The sequence below is a fragment of the Brachycentrus maculatus genome, unplaced genomic scaffold, assembly GCF_059751285.1.
Source record: "Brachycentrus maculatus isolate JH-2025_06_01 unplaced genomic scaffold, ASM5975128v1 h1tg000015l, whole genome shotgun sequence".
In the NCBI taxonomy this organism is placed as follows: Eukaryota; Metazoa; Arthropoda; class Insecta; order Trichoptera; family Brachycentridae; genus Brachycentrus; species Brachycentrus maculatus.
This window is the reverse complement of record NW_028280769.1, coordinates 1,044,948-1,065,153: the sequence shown is the minus strand read 5'-3', so window position 1 is coordinate 1,065,153 and position 20,206 is coordinate 1,044,948. Positions and strand designations below refer to the sequence as shown.

The 20,206-nt window shown below is 28.5% G+C and overlaps 1 protein-coding gene across 2 annotated transcripts in view; it reads left to right on the top strand.

The window, feature by feature from the left end:
• LOC148313323 (calbindin-32) overlaps positions 1–17,720 on the top strand; it is a 175,231-nt gene extending 157,511 nt beyond the window's left edge. For both annotated transcript variants that reach the window (XM_088264057.1, XM_088264047.1), the window contains exons 11-13: positions 11,988–12,044; positions 12,826–12,897; positions 14,158–17,720. In XM_088264057.1, the coding sequence (XP_088120183.1) occupies positions 11,988–12,044; positions 12,826–12,897; positions 14,158–14,310 (282 nt within the window). In that variant the 3' untranslated portion in view covers positions 14,311–17,720. The remainder of the gene's footprint in view (positions 1–11,987; positions 12,045–12,825; positions 12,898–14,157) is intronic.
• Positions 17,721–20,206: the final 2,486 nt, after the last annotated feature.

Below are 20,206 nucleotides of genomic sequence, written 5' to 3'. Positions count from 1 at the left end.
AGTAACGTAATTTTGATATTAATATGAACAAAATTCAAAATACGACTTTTTGGTTTTTATGACTTATATATAACAAATTTCTTTAAAAATCATTGAAATACTTTTTTACGAAATACAATTTTGGTATTGATATTAACAAATTGAAAATAAGACTTTTTTGGTTTGTATTAGTTATATATGGTATTCATGAGTTTATTGACTCTTTACGTTTAATGTTACTATAATTTCAAATAATTCATGAGTGAAAATTGTAGCCAAAAACACTCGCTATCTCGCTAAAGGCATGAATGCCATGTATTTAACAATCAATATTACATTGCTTGTATACGATACAGTGCCCTATGCACTATTGGGTACATATGAGGGTTTTAACTTTATCTCTCATTAAAATGTTTAAAAAAATTGTTTTAACAATAGTGATATTTCTCAGACTGGACTTCATTATTTTTCTATAACGAAGTTAAGAAAATATTTGTGTTCTTTATGTAAATTTTGATTATTTCGGCTGAATGGTAAAAAGGTTCCCTTATGGATTTTCCTACTTTTACAAATATATATTCCTACTTTTACAAATATATATTCATGTATACATTTTGAGACGGAATTTATAAATTGAAAATATATATCCCAGCGGTAAGAATAACTTGAATATTCATTGAAAATCCGTCAAGAAAAAGCAAAATGAATTTTACAGAAATCTTTTTTTGCCGTATTCAAATTACCGAGAATGATAAAATATAAAATAATATATTAAATTTATTCATGGATTTGTTGGGTGTGTACGCAGAACAGAACCAAAGTGTATAATGATGGAAAAAAAATAAAAGTGCGCCTTTGTACGGTATTCTTCTTCATGGGTTACAATCTTTGTGATGTCTCCACCCGTCTTATCCTCCGCTCGTCTCTTCAACTCGGCGTACCCGCTACAACGCATGTCGGAGACGATTTGGTACATGTAGGTTAAGCAGGTCGTGCTCTATAGTTTGTGCCTTCGCACATTGCTCACTCCTTTCAACAACGTCATATATCAAAAAACTTGATTTTTTGGGTCGTTTTTAAAGTTTAAAAATAAAATAAAATATATTAAAAATAAATATCTAGCCACTTATTGAACTTTTTACTATGCAACAGATCTTTTAGGTAAAACCTGAATGTTTTTTCTCCATTTGAAAAATATTTAGTATATGAAAAAAAACAATACCTTTTCTTCAAAATGCCAAAACAAGACTTTCTGCCGTGTAGCTACTTAGCAAAATTCAAAATATTTTGAAAGGTTAGGCAAAGGAGCTTGGATATTTAATAATGAATGTCTGTATTTAATAGATAGTTTTTCGTATATTTTTGCTTTATTAGCCGCACTCGCTAATAAAATATAATTTATATTTGAAGCACTAACTTTGTGATTTTCCATTTTATAATTAAAATTTAACTTTGTTTATAGTGATTTTAAAATCAAGTTACATATTAATTATAAAATGGAAAATAACAAAGTTAGTGCTTCAAATATAAATGAAATTTCTTTGTCTTTAATGGTTTCCGTTAAGTTGCTGATAGAGTTGTAATGGGTTTTTTTTCGTAGCAAAAAATGTGGTAGTGTAATGTAGGGTGATTCGGGTAATGTGGGGGTGAATGGGTAATGTGGGGTGAAGATGTCGTTTCGTGTCAATCACGACTATCATCTTAGGGTTACCAGATAGAACTATCAATCACTCGTTTGGATAGCCCGATTTGACTCGAAAAGTGTAGATAAATCACAAAGCCTCGTATTCACAGTCGTTGTATGTAGATTTAGACTTGACTCGTATTCAGAATTGGAAATTGAGAGCTGACGTCAAATTTTACCCAAAAATAGTGATTTGAATAAATAAATAAAAAATAATTATTTATTGATTCGGGATTCAAATTGTGAAAAGACTTGTTGTTTATTTAAATAAAATTAATCCTTAGGTAATACCACTTTTATTTTATTACACACGACTAGTTTCGAATACTACAGTATTGATTCGGTATTAACTTTATGGAATGGCAATATATATTTGCCTTTACCCAAAGGCAGAGAGAATAGAACGCCACGTTAATCTATCTTTGCAAACAATCTTCGCCTCTTCCACATTCATACATCTCCTCATATATAACCACGGATTATTTTTGAGACATAATAAAATACATTGGAGCCGATAAACACAACTAAGTTTGGATTAAGGTTCATGCAAAATATATATTTTCCTATACCCAAATTAACCAGCTGCCTAACGTGTATAAAATAAAACCCAGTCAGGGATCCAAAACGAATGAACTGAAAAAAATACTTTATGAGAATTTATTTGTGCTAGTGACTAGTTATATTTTCTCATTTTTTTGTTTAAACATGCTTCTTACCTTATATTTTTCATATATACCATACCTTTTATTGTTAGTTTTATTGTGTTAGTTTTGGTTATTTTTTTAAATCTTTTTTTTACTTTCTTATTTCTGTTTCAGTCTTAATAACTTAAATCCCTTGCCCCAAAAGTGTAATCAAAATAACTCATCGGGAAAATTATAAAATTTCAATGAGAACACTTGTTTTTCACCACTTGAGTTATATTTATTTTATTTTATTTGTTAAAATAAAATAAATATAACTCAAGTGGTAAAAAACAGGGTTTTTTCATTTAAATTTCGTCATGTCTCGCAAAGCGAATGCCGAAACATGTTTTAAATTAAAAAAAAGTATATGATATACTTGATAATGCCAAGTTTTTATATGTGATTATTAAAATTATTATTATGTTATTTAATATTTAACGCCATATGACAATTTGGGTTTACGATTTGTTTACGAATTACGCTCACGAACGATTGCGTCTTGTCCTGTGTAATGAAAATAGTATGAAATATTTATAGGGCCATGTAGAAACAATTTATTACATATTGTAGCCGAGTCAGATTACCAATGGTCAAGTTTTATATCCTTCCTACATTTTTATATTCAATACCACAAGAGAAAAATCATTGCTACGCCATTTTTATAGGCTACTCCGTGCGAGCAATTTATAAAGATTTTTTTCTTGAAGCAAGATGACGGTTACATTATTTATGGATATAGAAATTGGCAAAATTTTGTCTATGATTTGCTATGGGTGACTGAAGATTGAACGTCTAGGGAGTTATTTAATAATTTTAGTAAGAAATTTGGAATAAAACGGTGTGAAAAAGAAAAAGAAGTATTGGATAAAAGAGTGTAAAAAGGATTAGAAATATTGAATACAATTAGGTACAAAAAAATATATATAATAGAGGAAAAAAGAATAAGAAATATAGAATATAGAATATGATAAGGTAAAAAGTATAAGAAATATTGAATATGATCGGGTAAAAAGAATAAGAAATATTGAATAAAATACGGTAAAAAATAATAAGAAAAGTGTAAAAAATAGTAAAGAATATTGAACATCAGAGGGTAAAAAAGAATAAAAAATATTAAATAGTAAATATTGAATATTATAAGGGCAAAAAAAAAATATTGAGTATAAAAGGATAATATTCACTACTGAATATTAAAATAATTTATAGCCCGCGGGGTTTTCTAGATATTTTAAATCTGATCCTTTTATCTTTACGAGGAAAAAATAATCCCTAATTTTAAGTTGTTTTTCCAAATTATTGCTTTTATAATACAATATATTTGCTGTTTTAAAACGTAATAAACTGATAAAATTAAGTGGTAACATATAAATAATTCAGTTAATAATTTACAAAAAGAAAGACTAGGCAAACAAGGCACCATGTTTTATTCTACAGAACAAATTAAATTATCAAACATGTATTGTTACAGGAGAATGCGTTTCACGTAACGAATTTTCGCATTACGAATCTGCTCCTGGAACAACTAAAGTACGTTGTGCGAGGCATAACTGTAATTCCATCCAAATGCTTTTTTTGGGTTGAGGAAAAAAAGCTTCGGGATGATATTTTTTGCCGCTACAATTTCCACACTGTTAGAAAAAGCTTTTACGACAAAAATAATTCTTTGGTATTTTACATAATATTCACGACTGTTTAGATATTGATAGCGTTTCTCTGAAATATTATTCCGCATCTCATTCACCCTTATTTGCTCAAAGCCGACGATTCGGACCCCAGAAATATTTACACACGTTTACATAAAGAGAATGATGTGTAAAGTAAACAAGAAAAGCTGTCACAGAGTAATATAAAGTATATTTTTTTGTGTTTTAAGTGTGTCCAATTTTATGTACACAAATTCAGGATATTTTCTAATTCTTCTTCTGTGCGTATGATGTCAAGTCCCCCTGATGTTGTCTATCAATTGAAAGTAATTTTCATCGCCTTGGGACGTTTTACAAAACTAATTGGACGATATATTGTATTTTATAAAAAATTAGAGACTTTAAATATATATACAAAGTAGTGCTCATGATACAGAGTAGTATTTAAAATCTTGTCTGAAAACTTGAGTACACATGACAGCGCGCCGCGCAGGCTTGCCAACTTAGCGACTAACGCACTTGCAAGTCTTAAAAATAAAATATGTGGACAGCTCTTCACACTGACAGCTTGTGTTGTACTTATTAATTTCGTTTTTAATTTTTACTTTTTTTATTTCATTACTTTTTTATTGTTATTACATCTAATTTATGAAAAACATTTAAACGATTTGTAATGCACTGCATTTTATTTCATGTAATGTGTTTTTCTTTGTTTTTAAACCATAAATAAATAAATAAATAAATTTTAATATATATATTTTTTTAATTTATAAAAAAATGTACCGTCCAATTAGTTTTGTAAAATGTCCAATTTGAAGTGAAAAATCTTTATAAAATAGCTGCAAACATTTAGAAGTAAGAAAAAATACCACTTAGGTAGATACGTAGGATTGCAAAAACGGTCCTTAATATAGTAGGCAGTCGTTTTTATGCGTTCTAGGAAATTCCGAGACCTTTTGAATATTGGACAGTACCTAATTTAATTAAACGTTTAATTTAAAAGAAAGAGAGTAAAAAAACACGCATTCTTACTTACCCATTTCTCCGCGAATCTAAAAGTAATTTTTTTCGAGAATTTATATGACAAATTCTTTCTAAAACGGAGGCATAATTTAGAAAAAAGAAATCCATTCCTGTCTCTTTACTTCCTTTGAAGTTTTTAGACTGTCAAAGGATTGTTAGGATTTTCGGTCGAATGAATCCCTCGGTCCGATTTCGAGTTTGGAGGAATTGCAAAGTACAATAAAACAACCAAGTAAATTATTCCAGCATCCAAAACAATAGACTTTCATTATGTCGCGAAACAATCTTTATTGGAAATTCGACAAATTCATAAAATTGTTCTCAAAATAGATATAATACAAAAGAGAGATAAATGGATTAAAATAAATTTTTCATAGACTTCGAATAATTTTTTCATAATAAAATTTATTTTTATTAAAGCTGCCTGATTATTATAATATTGTTTTGATTAAAACGTACAGTGCCGATATTTAGTTCTGATACATAAAAAAACATTTTGTTTCAACCACTTTTTATTGGTACACTTTTTCAAAAAGAACCTTGTCATAATCAGGGTTTATGTACTTATTCCAAAACATTGAAATACTCATAGTTTTTCAAACTCTTATAATCACCCTATGGTGCATAGGGCACTGCATCATATAAACGCAGTGTTATCTTGAGCATTACCACATAAAGGAAAGGTGATCAGCCCTCCGCTTCAGGTACCACTCCAGGGTTATATTGAATAAATATAACAGTGAAAAAATCATTAATATTTATTTGACCCCCCCTTGGGAATCGAACCCGGGACCTCCAGTATGGTAGCCGAGCGTGCTGACCATTACACTACGGAGGCGGACAAAGTTAGGTTATAGATAATTACCCTTCCCTTACCATACCAAAAAGTTCTACGCACTCCTTACAAAATGTGATTTAAAAAAACGGGAAAAACTCCTAAATGTTGCTTTTATTGAGCATTGCTCAGCGAATACATCCACCCCGGACGACAACATTGTGAGCTACAAAGTTGTTTTATTTTATAAAGTTTATAAAATGTGCCACAACGTATCTGCGAAAAACGTTCAAGAAATATGTAATTTCAAATATATATGTATATGTATAATAAATAATATAATAAATAGTTAACGAATAGATAATTTAACTTTAAATTTTTTTAGTTGACCTTTTTTAAAAATTTGTGTTCATTAAATTTAAAGAATTCATAAGTATATTTAATTATTTTGCTGGAAGTTCATTTTGAATAAAAAAGAACAGAAAATAATAAAAACGGGTTTACATAATAGTGAAATCGGTCGATGAAAACCGAAAACGAACCAAATATTACAATATAATGTTCAAAAGCTAAAGCGCTGGGCTTACAGGGGATTATGTATGTTACCAAATAAAGCTCCCATTGAAATATCGAGAGCTTTAGTATCATTATTATTTGTGAAGTTGGTCAGCTCATTTCGTAATCCAAACCTGATATTATTATGCCATTATATTTATTAAAAATATGTCAGTTTGGGATTATTCCAAGGTATCCAGATAAAACTTAAACAAATTAACAAACAAATAGAAGTAAAAGAAATTTCGAATAGAATTCAACTTTCAATACTTATAAAAAGTATTAAAAATATTGTGCCTAGAATGGACAAAATTGTAAAAAATTGCTTTTTTTCAAATTTATAAAGAAAAACAATCCAACGAATTTAAAATCATCAAATCTATTAGTTACAAAAATAATAACAAGGTATTTTATAAAACATATTAACAAAATTTATTTATATTACTAATACATTTTTTTAATAATCCCCTTATAGTCTCGAATAAAAAAGATAAAATCTATCCATTTTTGATTAATGTTTTACTAAGTAAATACCACTATTTCTTCAAATTTACTGTGACACGTGTTTCGATTCATTCCGCATCATTTGGTGTCAACATACGGTGTTTGAAAATGATGCGGAATGCATCATAACACGTGTCAAAGTAGATTTTAAGAAAAAGTGGTATTTACTTTTTTTATTATTTTTTTTTATTAATGTAAAACATTAATAAAAAAACATCAAGTAATATTTTTAATATTATATAATATTAGCAACATTTTCAATAGTATTTGAGAATTACATATTTAAAGAGAATGTAATAAATAATAAATCGCGCATATGAATAATCTTTGAGTTTACATCTCAGATATTTTTTTAAATTTATTTTTATTTTTTTCTAACTTTTCACACGTAAAAAATGTTTTATGGTCATGGTCATGTTTATATATACATATATATATATGTATAAATATATATATATATATATATATATATATATATATATATATATATATATATATATATATATATATATATATATATATATATATATATATATATATATATATATATATATATATATATATATATGTGTATATATATATATATATATATATATATATATATATATATATATATATATATATATATATATATATATATTTATATATATATATATTTATATATATATATATATATATATATATATATATATATATATATATATATATATATATATATATATATATATATATATATATATATATATATATATATTAATTTATTAATTTTGAGTTTATCCTCAAATATTAGCAGTGTACACAAACTAGTACGACAGCGGTTGGGTACCTACCTGGAATGTACCATGTACCTCTTAATGTACCATTTATTAGTCATATCGACATATATATATATAGCAGTATTGTCCTTAAAGCCAAGCTCTATATTGTCTCTCAAGACAATATCAATTGGAATATGGATTTATTCGGTTATTCTTTCATTTATATAGTAATTCGTTCCGGTGGATTAGATTTATCAGCCAAGCATAGCAAAGCTCGTCAAGCTACCTTTTTTGCCTTTTCGATCCAAAATTTTGATGGTTGGCGCCAGCGGGAGAAGAGAATTTTTGTATCAAATCGAATCGAAAGTGGCTAAAATATGTCGAAAAGAAATTATGAAATACTTTTTATACTTTTTCCTATGAATTTTTCTATCCATTGTAGAATTGGTTAAATACCAATTCTACAATGGAAAATAGTTTTGAATCATTTTAAACCCATCTCGTACAACTTTCCGCATGGCTAGTTTAAAATTTGATGAAATTTCGCAATGCACGAGATTTTCATAAAGGATATTTCCTGAAAATATTTCATAAGATAAGCTGCTTGGATGGTTGCCAGGATTTCTTATTGAATTCCTAACGTTTACCGGAATTTGAACTTTGGTCAAAAAAAAAATCTCGTTAAAGATTTGGCAATCTGAGATCGAAAATGTGATAGAACTTAGTTATATGGCACAACATTAGAGGCAGTTTTTTCGACTGAATTTGTGTGAATAATCAGAAAAAGACTTTTTAAATTTAAAATTAGTTTTAAACTTTAAGCGACTTTTAAATTTTCGATGGTTATGAATTTGAAAATGGACCAATCAATGTATAGATATATCATTTCAAATGTAAAATTAACTATTTTGACTTTTATCCGCACCCAATGGTGCAAAAGGAACTGCATCGTATCGTTATCTTGATTTCATGAAGGCGAGATCAGTTGATTACCATTCTTATTTACTTTTATTATTTATCAGACACTGGATTCTCCACTTTACATATTTTGCTAATATTATAGGTGTCGCGCCACTACTAAAGATGAAGATCTATTATCTTCTTATTTCGTATAAAAATGGTTTATATCTCAAGTTTAGACACCTATAATATCGATATATCATCCGAAGGGTGTATTATTTTCCTCATTTCTTTCTTGTTAAAACGAAAGATTTTTATCTCAAGTTTAGACACCTATAATATTGATATCGCTGACTCCTTTCAACAACGTCATATATAAAAAAATCGTCAATGTTCAGTTGTGCATGTTTTCGGAATGCCCAAAAAATGTACTATATTCCAGCAAAAGCGGCATATTTTAAACTTAATATTTACCCGCTACAGGGCAGAAAGTGTTGTTTTTGCATTTGAAGAAAAGGTATTGTTAATTTTTTTATATGCTAAATATTTTTCAAATGGAGAAAAAACCTTCAGGTTTTACCTAAAAGATCTGTTTCGCTGTAAAAAATTCAATTCTTGATTTTTATTTTTAAAACATTTTACTATATTCTTATACTTTAAAAACGACCTCCTGAAAAATCAAGTTTTTTTATATATGACGTTGTTGAAAGGAGTGAGAGGTATATTATCCAAAGTGTGAATTATCCAGTGTCTGATGAGAATAAATAAAAAATAATAAAATTATTGTAATAAAAAAGTATACTGTATATTGGTTTTAATAAAATTAATATAAAATATTTTTTCATTTGTGGTAGGACATGATGAAATTATTAAATAAAACACTGGTTTTTACCACTTAAGTATTATATTTTTGTCTATTAGTTAAACACAGGAGTGTCTATCCTGTAAATTACTATTCTTCCTATCTTCCCGCGGGAAATGGGATAAAGGTTACTCTTAGTTAGTGAGATAGTTAGTTAGCAATTGTTTTAATCTTATAGATCTCTGGTCATATTCATAGCATTCTGCCACACGATACTGTATATACGTTTGAATGTTGTACGTAAATTTCATTAAATTATATAGGGTGACACAGGATAAAAGTAATTTTTGGAAATTGTTGTGGTAGCCATGAACAGGTGGTAGGACCGTGGGATAGTGATTTTGAGCAAGTAAACATTTTGCTATTTTAGTAATCATGCAACATGGAACGAAGAACAGCGTGCGTTAGCCTTAAAAATGTCCTATAAAAGTAGTGATACTTTGGAAGCTGCGCAGAGACAGTTCCGACGTTTTTTACAACTTATGACGTCATAGTGTCGTCACATCAAAACACGCGATAAAAAATTGGATTCAAAGCTTTGAAAAGACTGGATCTGACCTAAAGATGAAACCAACGACCGCAGATAGTGCAACAATCGAAGAAAAAGCCACATCACACACTAGACGGCAATCAATGGAATTTGTGCGAGAATTGTTCAGTAATTGAGTGCTTTCAAGATATGATAGCGTTCTCTGGCCCTCTTGGTTGCCAGATTTGTCCGTTTATGATTTTTATCGTAGGGTTATTACAAGAGAAAAGAGTACACGACTCGACCAAGAAATATGAATGAGTTAAACGGAGAATTCAGTATGAAATCCATAGTATCCCAGCTGAGATGTTGTAGCGGTCAATGAGAAATCTCAACAGCAGATTTCATAAATACAGTATAGGAGGATGGCATCTGAAGGACGTTTTTTAAAAAAACATTTATTTTTCAAATGGCAATTTTTGGGGCTTCAATAACAATGAATAAAATGTTTTTTCTTTATTGCTTCTGGTTTTATTAGATTGTTAAAAAGTTCCCGTTTTTTGTGTCACCCTATATATGTAGGCTAAGGTTACGTTATGTACGTGGTCGTGTTAGAGAGATAAGATCACGGAGCAGGAATATAAAGTAAGGGTAACCAACGTGCCGGGAAAGGCGTATTAATCTAAGGGAATGTGATATATGAAGGGTCACACTTGGGATAGGTCTATGACAATCCACCAAGACACATATTACATTTTGGTTAAGCTCTGTGCCTCTCCAAAAAAGGTACTAGTTCGGAGAAAAAGTGCTTGGAAAGGGATATACTATATATTGTAATATTATTATATTTTTATACGAAACCCGCATGGCCAGGCTTTTTGGTAATAAATATTTCTGTAAATTTTGGAGAATTTTTCATTTTTAAAACAACTGCAGGTGCGACATCGAATGTTTTATTTGTTTTTTGTTTTTCGACGTCGAACAACGAATATATTTTTGTTTTTGTTTACGATTAACCATGTGATTACTGTAAATGAGAACACTTGCTTTTTACCAATTGAGTTATATTTATTTTAACGACTAATTTCGGAAGCTACAGATGCTTAACTGATTTTCTTAGATTTTTACACCCCCCCCCCCCCGTCATAACTCATAGTACAGATGATTATTTATGCTATAGTTTATATTCCGACCCGAAGGTGGAAACATCTTTAGCTTCCGAAACTAGTCGTTGAAATAAATATTACTCGAGTGGTAAAAAACAAGTGTAATCATTTACAATTTTATCATGTCTTACCACAAAGTGAATGCCGAAACAATAAATAAAACGTGTGATTATTAGTGTTCTGATGAAATCCATATTTGAAAATAAAATAAAAACTCTTTTTATCACCTCTATCCAAGAATACATGTATGTATCAGGGCCAGACTGACATATCGCTCACTACTTTCAAGAACGTCATAAATAAAAAAACTTGATTTTTCAGGAGAACGTTTTTCAAGTTTAAAAATATAATACAATGTATTAAAAATAAATATCAAGCCACTTATTGAACTTTTTACTATGCAACAGATTATTTTAGATACACCTGAAGTTTTTTTCTCAATTTGAAAAATATTTAGTATATTTAAAAAAATAATTAAACAATACCTTTTCTTCAAAATGCAAAAAAAAAACACTTTCTGCCCCGTAGCGGGTAAATATTAAGTTAAAAATATGCCGCTTTTGCCGGGATATAGTACATTTTCTGGGCATTCCGAAAACATGCACAACTGAAATTGACGATTTTTGATTTATGACGTTCTTGAAAGGAGTGAGCGATATGATTAAATTTGGTGTCTATCGGTCCATTGATTAGATAGAAATGACGTTTTTTTCATATCTTGACTACAGCGAGTCCAAAATTTACAGAAACCCGCTTACAGCTAGGAAAAACAAATATCCAAAATCTGAAATAAATTAAGCATGCATTTTTTCGACATTACCGATATCGAACATATTAACTAGCGTTTTGCATATACTTATTGACAATTTAAAAATAATAAAAAAACCTTTAAGAGGATACATATTTCAAACATGGTGTTTTGTTGTTGCAACTGTATTGAATGTTTTCGTTCTAATATTTATATTAATTTTGTGCTGTTACAGGGTGCTACAAAGCTGACCAAAGAAGATATCGAACGCGTGTTCTCCCTGTACGATAGGGTAATTATAAACTATTATCTGATTTATGTATTGATTTTTTTGCAGTTATTTAGATAGTTAAATGAATAATTCAAGGTTGAATTATTTATTTTAAATTTCGGTAATATAAATTTAAAGTTAAGTCGGGTTGTGGTCCCGTGGTTAGTGTCGCGGAATCGTAAGTCAGAGTTTCTCGGTTCGAACCCACTCTACCAAAATTTGATACCTATTTCTAATAATGAGCCGCTTAGGATCACAGAAATAGTATGAAATTGAAATATTTGTATAAATTATAAAAACACAAATATTTCTCTTAAAAAAAAATTATTATACATAATATCAATTATATTAAGAATAACATTTCACTCACTCCATTTAACAACGTCATGTATAAAAAAATATATTTTTTAGGAGATCGCTTTTAAAGTTTAAAAATATAATGAAATGTATTAAAAATAAATATCAAGCCATTTATTGTACTTTTTACTGCGCAACAGATCTTTTTAGGTAAAACCTTAATGTTTTTTTCTCCATTTGAAAAATATTTAGTGTTTTTAAAAAACAATTAAACAATACCTTTTCTTCAAAATGCAAAAACAACACTTTCTGCCCTGTAGCGGGTAAACATTAAGTTAAAAATATGCCGCTTTTGCTGTGATATACATTTTATGGGCATTCCGAAAACATGCACAACTGAAAATTGAGATTTTTGATATTAGATTTTGTTGAAAGGAGTGAGCGATTTGTGTTTTCAAGAAGCTCATAAAATTTACGATTACATTTCTAAATTTATATTTTCTAGGATAATAATGGCAGTATTGAGAATGAAGAACTGCGAGGTTTCCTGAAGGACCTCTTGGAATTGGTTAAAAAGGTAGACACTTGAATTTTTCCTTTCAAAAACGGGTCGGAATGTGCCTAAGTGGTATTTGCAGTGGATTACTGATCCAAATTTTGCATTTCGATTGGTATCCCAAAAAACACCTCTCCAAAAATTTGTTCGCTCGAAATATTGGAGGGAGACTTTTATTTTATTGGACTATAACTTTTGTATTAATCATGGAACATCATGAGATTGATCATATATGTCTCTGATAAATAAACGATTTATCAATCCAACTTATTTTTTAAATTGTTTTTAAGATTGAGTATTGCAGATATTTTAACAGGAATCGAGTCAACATTTTGAGTGAGTCCAAATACTTGTTCACAAATCTGGATTGTCTCCAATTATAGGAGTTATTTTCCATAATATTTTTTGACAAACGTTTTTTTTTGTTATGTTAATAAAATCCAGGATTGTTAGGATTAATAATCTAGGATTCGGACCTCATATACTAATATAAAAGTTTCTGCTTAATAAAAAGCTTCTTTTCATCTCACCGATAGATGTCTCAAGTGAAGTTCTACTGATTCAAGAACAATGTTTCAAAATCGGTTCATATATATAGAACTTCCAAGAATTTGAGTAGTGTGGTTGTCAATAATGGGTAGAATTGGTGAATGTTACACGTGTGTAAAGTGATCACTTAAACCAGCCTATGACGGTCGTCAGCCCCGTTAATGCCCAGAATTCCATATTCTTCTTCATCTTTGATGAGATACCAAAAATAAAGATTAATGATATATGAAGTATTCCAAAAAATTATGAAATGCGGTTTTTTAATCATGGGTAGAATGGTGAATGCTACACGCGTGTAAAGTGATCACTTAACCAGTCTATGACAGGTCGTTAGCGCTGTAAATACCCAGACTTCCATTTTTCTTTTATCTGTAATGAGATGTCAAAAATGTAAAATAACAAATAAGTGGAGAAATCCAGATCTGTAAAGAAGTTTTGGACACACTCAAAATGTTGACGAGCCATTTCACTTCAGTGAGAAGTGACATATGTTTGTATTTCCTTTGACATCACTAAAATTTTACTTGTATTTTTTACCATGTACCCATATTCTTCTTCGTCCTTATCGAGATGTTAAAAATTTAATTAAAAAAATGTTTTCATTAATATATAATAGTAATACCTTTTATGAACGGCAGAAAATGACACTAAAAAATTATTGAATAATGTGCATAGATACGTAGATATAAAAAAAATTAAGGCTTTTTACTAATTTTTCAATTAATATTATAGGATTATGACGCGCAAGACTTGCTGGACTTCGAGGAGACAATCCTTCAAGGAGTTGATTACAACGACGATGGAAAGATCAACAGGAAAGAGCTGACCATGATCCTTCTCGCCCTTGCCAAACACAACCAGGAAGACGAAGTCGCCTCGGCCTAAACCACGCCATGACAGTTGATTCCATAATTTTTTAAGGTTATGTCGCAAAATGGGTAAAAAACATCCCAAAGAAAAAGCATGGGCGAGCTGTAACGTTGGAAAACATCCAATTAATATTATACGTGTGGTATATATTATATTTAACGTATTTATTTTGCTAAATCTTGTAGAATAAACAAAATTGTTTTAAAAAGTGGATGTTTCTTACCGCCAATGAAAAAAACATTGTAACATTGGAAAACAGCCAATTAATATTATACGTATGGTATATATTATATTTAACGTATTTATTTTGCTAAACCTTGTAGAATAAACTAATTTGTTCTTAAAAATGGATGTATCTTACCGCCAATCAATAAATAGAAATCTTAATTAATTTTATTGAATAAATGTACGAATATTTCACGACTTCTTTCAACACACCTTGTTTCGAGATGATTCTATTCAGGTTTTTTTGTCATGTAACGCGGTGGAACGGCGTTCCGGCACCTCTTTTTAATTGATATTTATTTTTAAATTTTCAAAATCAATAAGAAAAACAATATTTGTGTTCACGTTATTACAATCTTTGTTTATATAATACGTCAAAATGATAAAATTTGGTATTTTAATGAATACTTAAATGATATTTGAATATATTTTTTTTAGTAAAAAGCTTAACTCGAAGTGAGTTTCGGAATCTTTTTTGTTTAAAAAAAGCCCTGATTACCATATATTAATTAATTTCATCACATTAACATTAATCCTAATACGATAAGATTTTAAAGGTCTTATTTTCCAAGTTACATTTTACCCAATTTTGTTAAAATGTAACTTAAGTTGCGTTTTAAAACACATCACGGTTTGATGAAAAAAACCTGAATGAATCGTTAATGTCGTGAAGCCAAATTCTGAAGACTTTCGGATAAAATTAGTTATTTATTCGTTGAAACGGCACTTATTTGCTCGTCAATTTTTACAGCCGACCATCAAATGAAATGATAAAGTTAATATTATACTTTCCGCTTTACTTTGATCTGAGTAATTCAAGTAATCGCTGACATCGTATCTAAAATGGTTTACTGCTCTGTGGGAAAATTGGGGCAAAATAAATTCGATTTAAAAGTTAAATAAACTCAAAATACAATCATGACGGTTAGAAACAGTTGAGTTGGTTTTGATCGCGTGCTGTTTGACTTTTTCTGGGTTAATATGCCATGATGTATCGAAGATACATCATGGCATATTTACCGACGTTTCTACCATTATTTCAGGTTATCGTCGAATTGACGAGCTTTTTAGGGTTAATATAATAAACGAATCATTTGAAATCGTTTGAAACGATAAAATAACAAGCTTAAAACATACAACCCTAAAGAGGATAAATAAGTTATGATACAAAAAAAAAATAATGTTTTAAAAAAGAAATAAAAATAATTTTTTATCCTCCTAACATAAATTACTGCCCAAATACATCATAAAATCTATCCGACCCCATAGTATAGTGGTTAGCATAGTTAACTGCCATGCTGAGGTCCCGGGTTCGATTTCCAGAGGGGCAAAATAACTATTATTATAATAATAAGTGTTTTCTCACTCTAATTTTAATAATACTACCCGTATTGGTAAGTGATGTCATAAAAATCAGGAAAACTGTTTAAAAAAAATCATGATCGATCAATGATGAGTGTCTTGGGTTGTCGAATATTTTTTCTAAGGTGAAATCCATGGATACGATAATTAACGAATTATTTTAAATAATTATTTTGCTTTAAATATTCTTATACTTTTTTATTTATATAATGCCACCTTAATATTTGATGGAATAAATTGAATTTAATAATTATTCATCACTTCAATTTTTTAACATTTTTTTTTGTGACGTTTTGTATTTGGTATACATTTTTTATTGTTTGTATTTTAAATTACTTGTTTATGTAAGTATACAAATAAATGCCATTTATATGAGTGTCTACGGATGTATGTAATATTTGTCGTCCATATATAAAATAGATTATTGAAATTGTAACGTGTAATTCATTATACACATAGATTGAATGTTTAGATACAGATTAATACAGAACTTCTTCCAAGCTATCTTTTTCTTTTCTGACTTTGCAATAAATTCTAGATCTTGATGGGCTCTTTTCTTAATGTGGGAATAATGTTTTTAAATTACTGTTATTTTGAAAATATTTATTGTAATATTTATTGTAACTATTTATTTTTAACTTTGAAAACACGTCTTATTACGCATAATCTAGCCGTATTCACAAGTCTTGTTAATATTGGCCCTATTATAAAAAAAGTCACACAAAAAACACTTACTATTCTACACTCTGTAATAATCAGATTTCACTATTGGTTTTTGATACATCGATTGCAGTAATCGTTAAACTACGGTTCGCGAACCGCATGGGGCTCCTTGGCCCCTTCATCCTATGCTGGTATGGAAATATTGATGCAAAAGAAGTATGAACTTTGTTCACAGCACAAGTGGTATATATAATTTTTGTATTGAGTTTAAGTTAGCACGTCAAATATTAACAGGATTTGTGAATACGGACATTTGATGACAAGAGTGTAATATTCGTATAAGCGAGTAGCATCTAAAAGTGGCGTTTGTAGCGTTACATATAACACATTTTAATCCACTTTACAAAATTTATCAGACAACGTTTAAAAAAATACTTGATAATTCTCAGTGGCCATATTAATTTTTTTCTTTATTTTAAAGAAAATATTTCATTTTTATCTTTATTGTAAAAAAATCTTAAAATACCCTATCGTGCTTTTTTTCTCTATGTAAGATACTAAGGCTAAGTAGCTTCGACGAACTTCTTAATAATTCTTCTCAAATGTAACCAAATGATAACCTTTGCTAACTTTTTAATAAAATATCGCACTCTAGATATTCTGAGTAAATTTTTCTTCTCTTGTAGATAATGTAACATTCATTATATTATAAGAATTTTCCATTAATACGGCAATACGTATTCTCAGCTTGTATGTCCTTACTATAATTAGTTTTAATGTAAAAATAATTAGCGAATCAAACGATTAAACTATTGGTATTGAAAATTGACAAAAAACAAAATGGCGTCTTTCGTTCTGCCCTTACTTTCATTTATTCTATTAATAAGTAAAAATGCCAATTTGTTTGTAATTAAACCGAATCTAACGAGAATTTCGCAGTGCTTTGGCGCTAGAAAAATTATCAAATGGTTTATTTAATTCATTTTTTTAAAACTAAAGCTATGTCGTATAATTTAAATCGTAAATAAACATGCCAAAAAGATACAAAGATAATCGACTAAATGAGCTGCGAATAAGTATTTTGAATACGGTGTTTCTCGAATTATATATTATAATATTTTTAGCATTCTTATAAGCTCGTGAAAATCATATGAAGTGACTTTGTTCATTCAAAATGGAAGAAAGAAAATAATAATTGATACTCCTAGTACTTTGTAACGAAATAAAAAGTGGAGTGGTAAAAATAAAGAAAATACGAATTGCATGAAAACAATCTAAGTATATAAATATTCTTAAATTTTCGTTATAGCATTGTTTACTTTGTGCAGTATTATGAACTACATGTTTATATTATTTAATATTACATCATTTATATAATTGATATTTTGTAGATGTAATCTTGAAATGTACCTACAGCGCCTTTTAGGTAGTATGGTATTTTACGAAAATGGCGCTATATACATTTTCCAAAATTATTATTATCATTTCCTAAAACATTATTTTTTAATTCTGACTTAGCAGGGGTAGTATTTTTTAAACGAATTCTTTATATTATATAAAATCACGAAAATTTTAACTTTATGTTATTATTAAATTATAGATACTAGTTTACATTTAAGACTAACTTCAAAAGTTGTAATGAGGTGCTTCGAAAATATGTATTCATTTTTTTGTATGACACGTGTTCTTCCATATTATTTGTTTACGTAACTTTATAATGCAATGTACCTACACAACGAAATCTTAACTTATGTTTAAATCATAGACAAACTGTTAAAATTATGAAACAATTTTTGATTCCTTGATGCTTTATTAATTATAAATTTATTTTATGAGTGCCTTGTCAATTAATTCAATTAATGTACCTTTTATATGATGTTTTGAATTCGTTAAAAATCACATTTATGAGTTTTTTGTTGTTGTTTTAATTCATATAAGACATAAACAATTCTACGATTTTATTTCAAGTAAAAAGCAACTCGTAGAAAATTATTTTCATTAAAGCAATTCTCGTTTTTACAAAAATATTATTGGAATCGAATAATATGTACAATAATGATTAATGAAATCGAATAACAAAAACAATAACGTTGTGTAGGTACCTGGGTAGATACCAGCTATATTTTAATTTATGTTATTTATCAAAAACAGCTTTTTCAAAATCATTATTAAAAAAATTATGTGCTATCAACGAAAAAAATATACTAAATTATTATTTCTTTTAAATGAAGATGTAGTGCACACAATGCTAAAAAACATATCAATCATTTGGGTAATACAAAAATAAATATTTTAATATTCCTTTATTTTATAATTCTATATCATCGATTTCCTATCGCGCTTATTACATAATATTTAAAATAAATAAATAATTTGTCTCTACGTACTAGAAATGAAATAATTGTAGAAAAGGTAAATTTTCAAAACACCAAACTAGCTATTTATGTGTGTGTCTAGTAAATATTACGATCAGTATAATCTAATAAATGTGAAATATTTAAAATTAAAAACGTAGATGAAATAATTTTCTCATATGTGTACTTATTTTACATGTGTGTATGTTCTTTCTTTTCGGCTATTTAGCTAATTAAACTGTAGAAATGTATCGAATGAAATATATATATATAAAAAGAATGAAGATTAAAATACCGAGCAGTCAGATATAGAGCGACAAACTTATCTTTAGAGTCGTTGACAACGTCACCATCGCCACTGGTTGTAGATAAACATTTGAATCAATGTGCCATAATAGGTACCCGAGTACCTTTTTTTAATTTAATTTATGTGTTTTTGTTTTAACGAAACACCCCGTAAAAATATATTTTTAATTTCGGTGTTCAAAAAATCAATATTAATAGATATCATTTTTATCCAATTTTTAAACCAAGACAACAATAATCAAGTATTTAATTATAACTGCAAAATGGTTCAGATTGTCTATTTATTATGTATATGTATGAGTAACATGAATTACGTATGTGTTATTACAATCAAAATAAAATTTCGTATCCATAATTATATACAAATTAATTTTTGTCCATTTCCTTATTTCGCGCATAATCAATCTGAGCACATCAAGAAAGACATTTTCTTCAAGCGCAAAGAAATATAATATGAATGGTAATGATTAGAAGATATAAAAATACTTAAATAAATTTCTTCATTCTTATCTTATCGGTGTCTATTATATATTAAGCTATATCTTATTGTAAAAATGTTAAATAAGTCTTATGAAATAAATATATCTAAATGTTGACTAAGTTTTTTTTACCCTTATATATTATATTCGTTTTAATGTTAAAAATTCCAAAGAATAATCCTTGGGTTACTTTTACTGCCCTAATTGCTAAATAAAAACGAAATAATTACACCAATCACCCAATAATATCCACTGAGATATGAAATGTCATTAGTCAGCTGTTGTGTATATTGAGAGTAAACGTACTAGCCAAATATGTAACCAGAATCATGTCACACTTGATATTTTTTCCTTGAAATTTGAAGATTTTCAACCTTTTTAGGTAAGCACCGCCTTGTCGATATTTTTCTTTGACAGGGGGAGGTGATTAATCTCATAGAGGGGACAGGGGAAGGAAAAAAACCTAAAGCTTAAGTCGCCAATGCCTACTAAGCCTATTTTAGTGTAAAGCTACCGCAAACA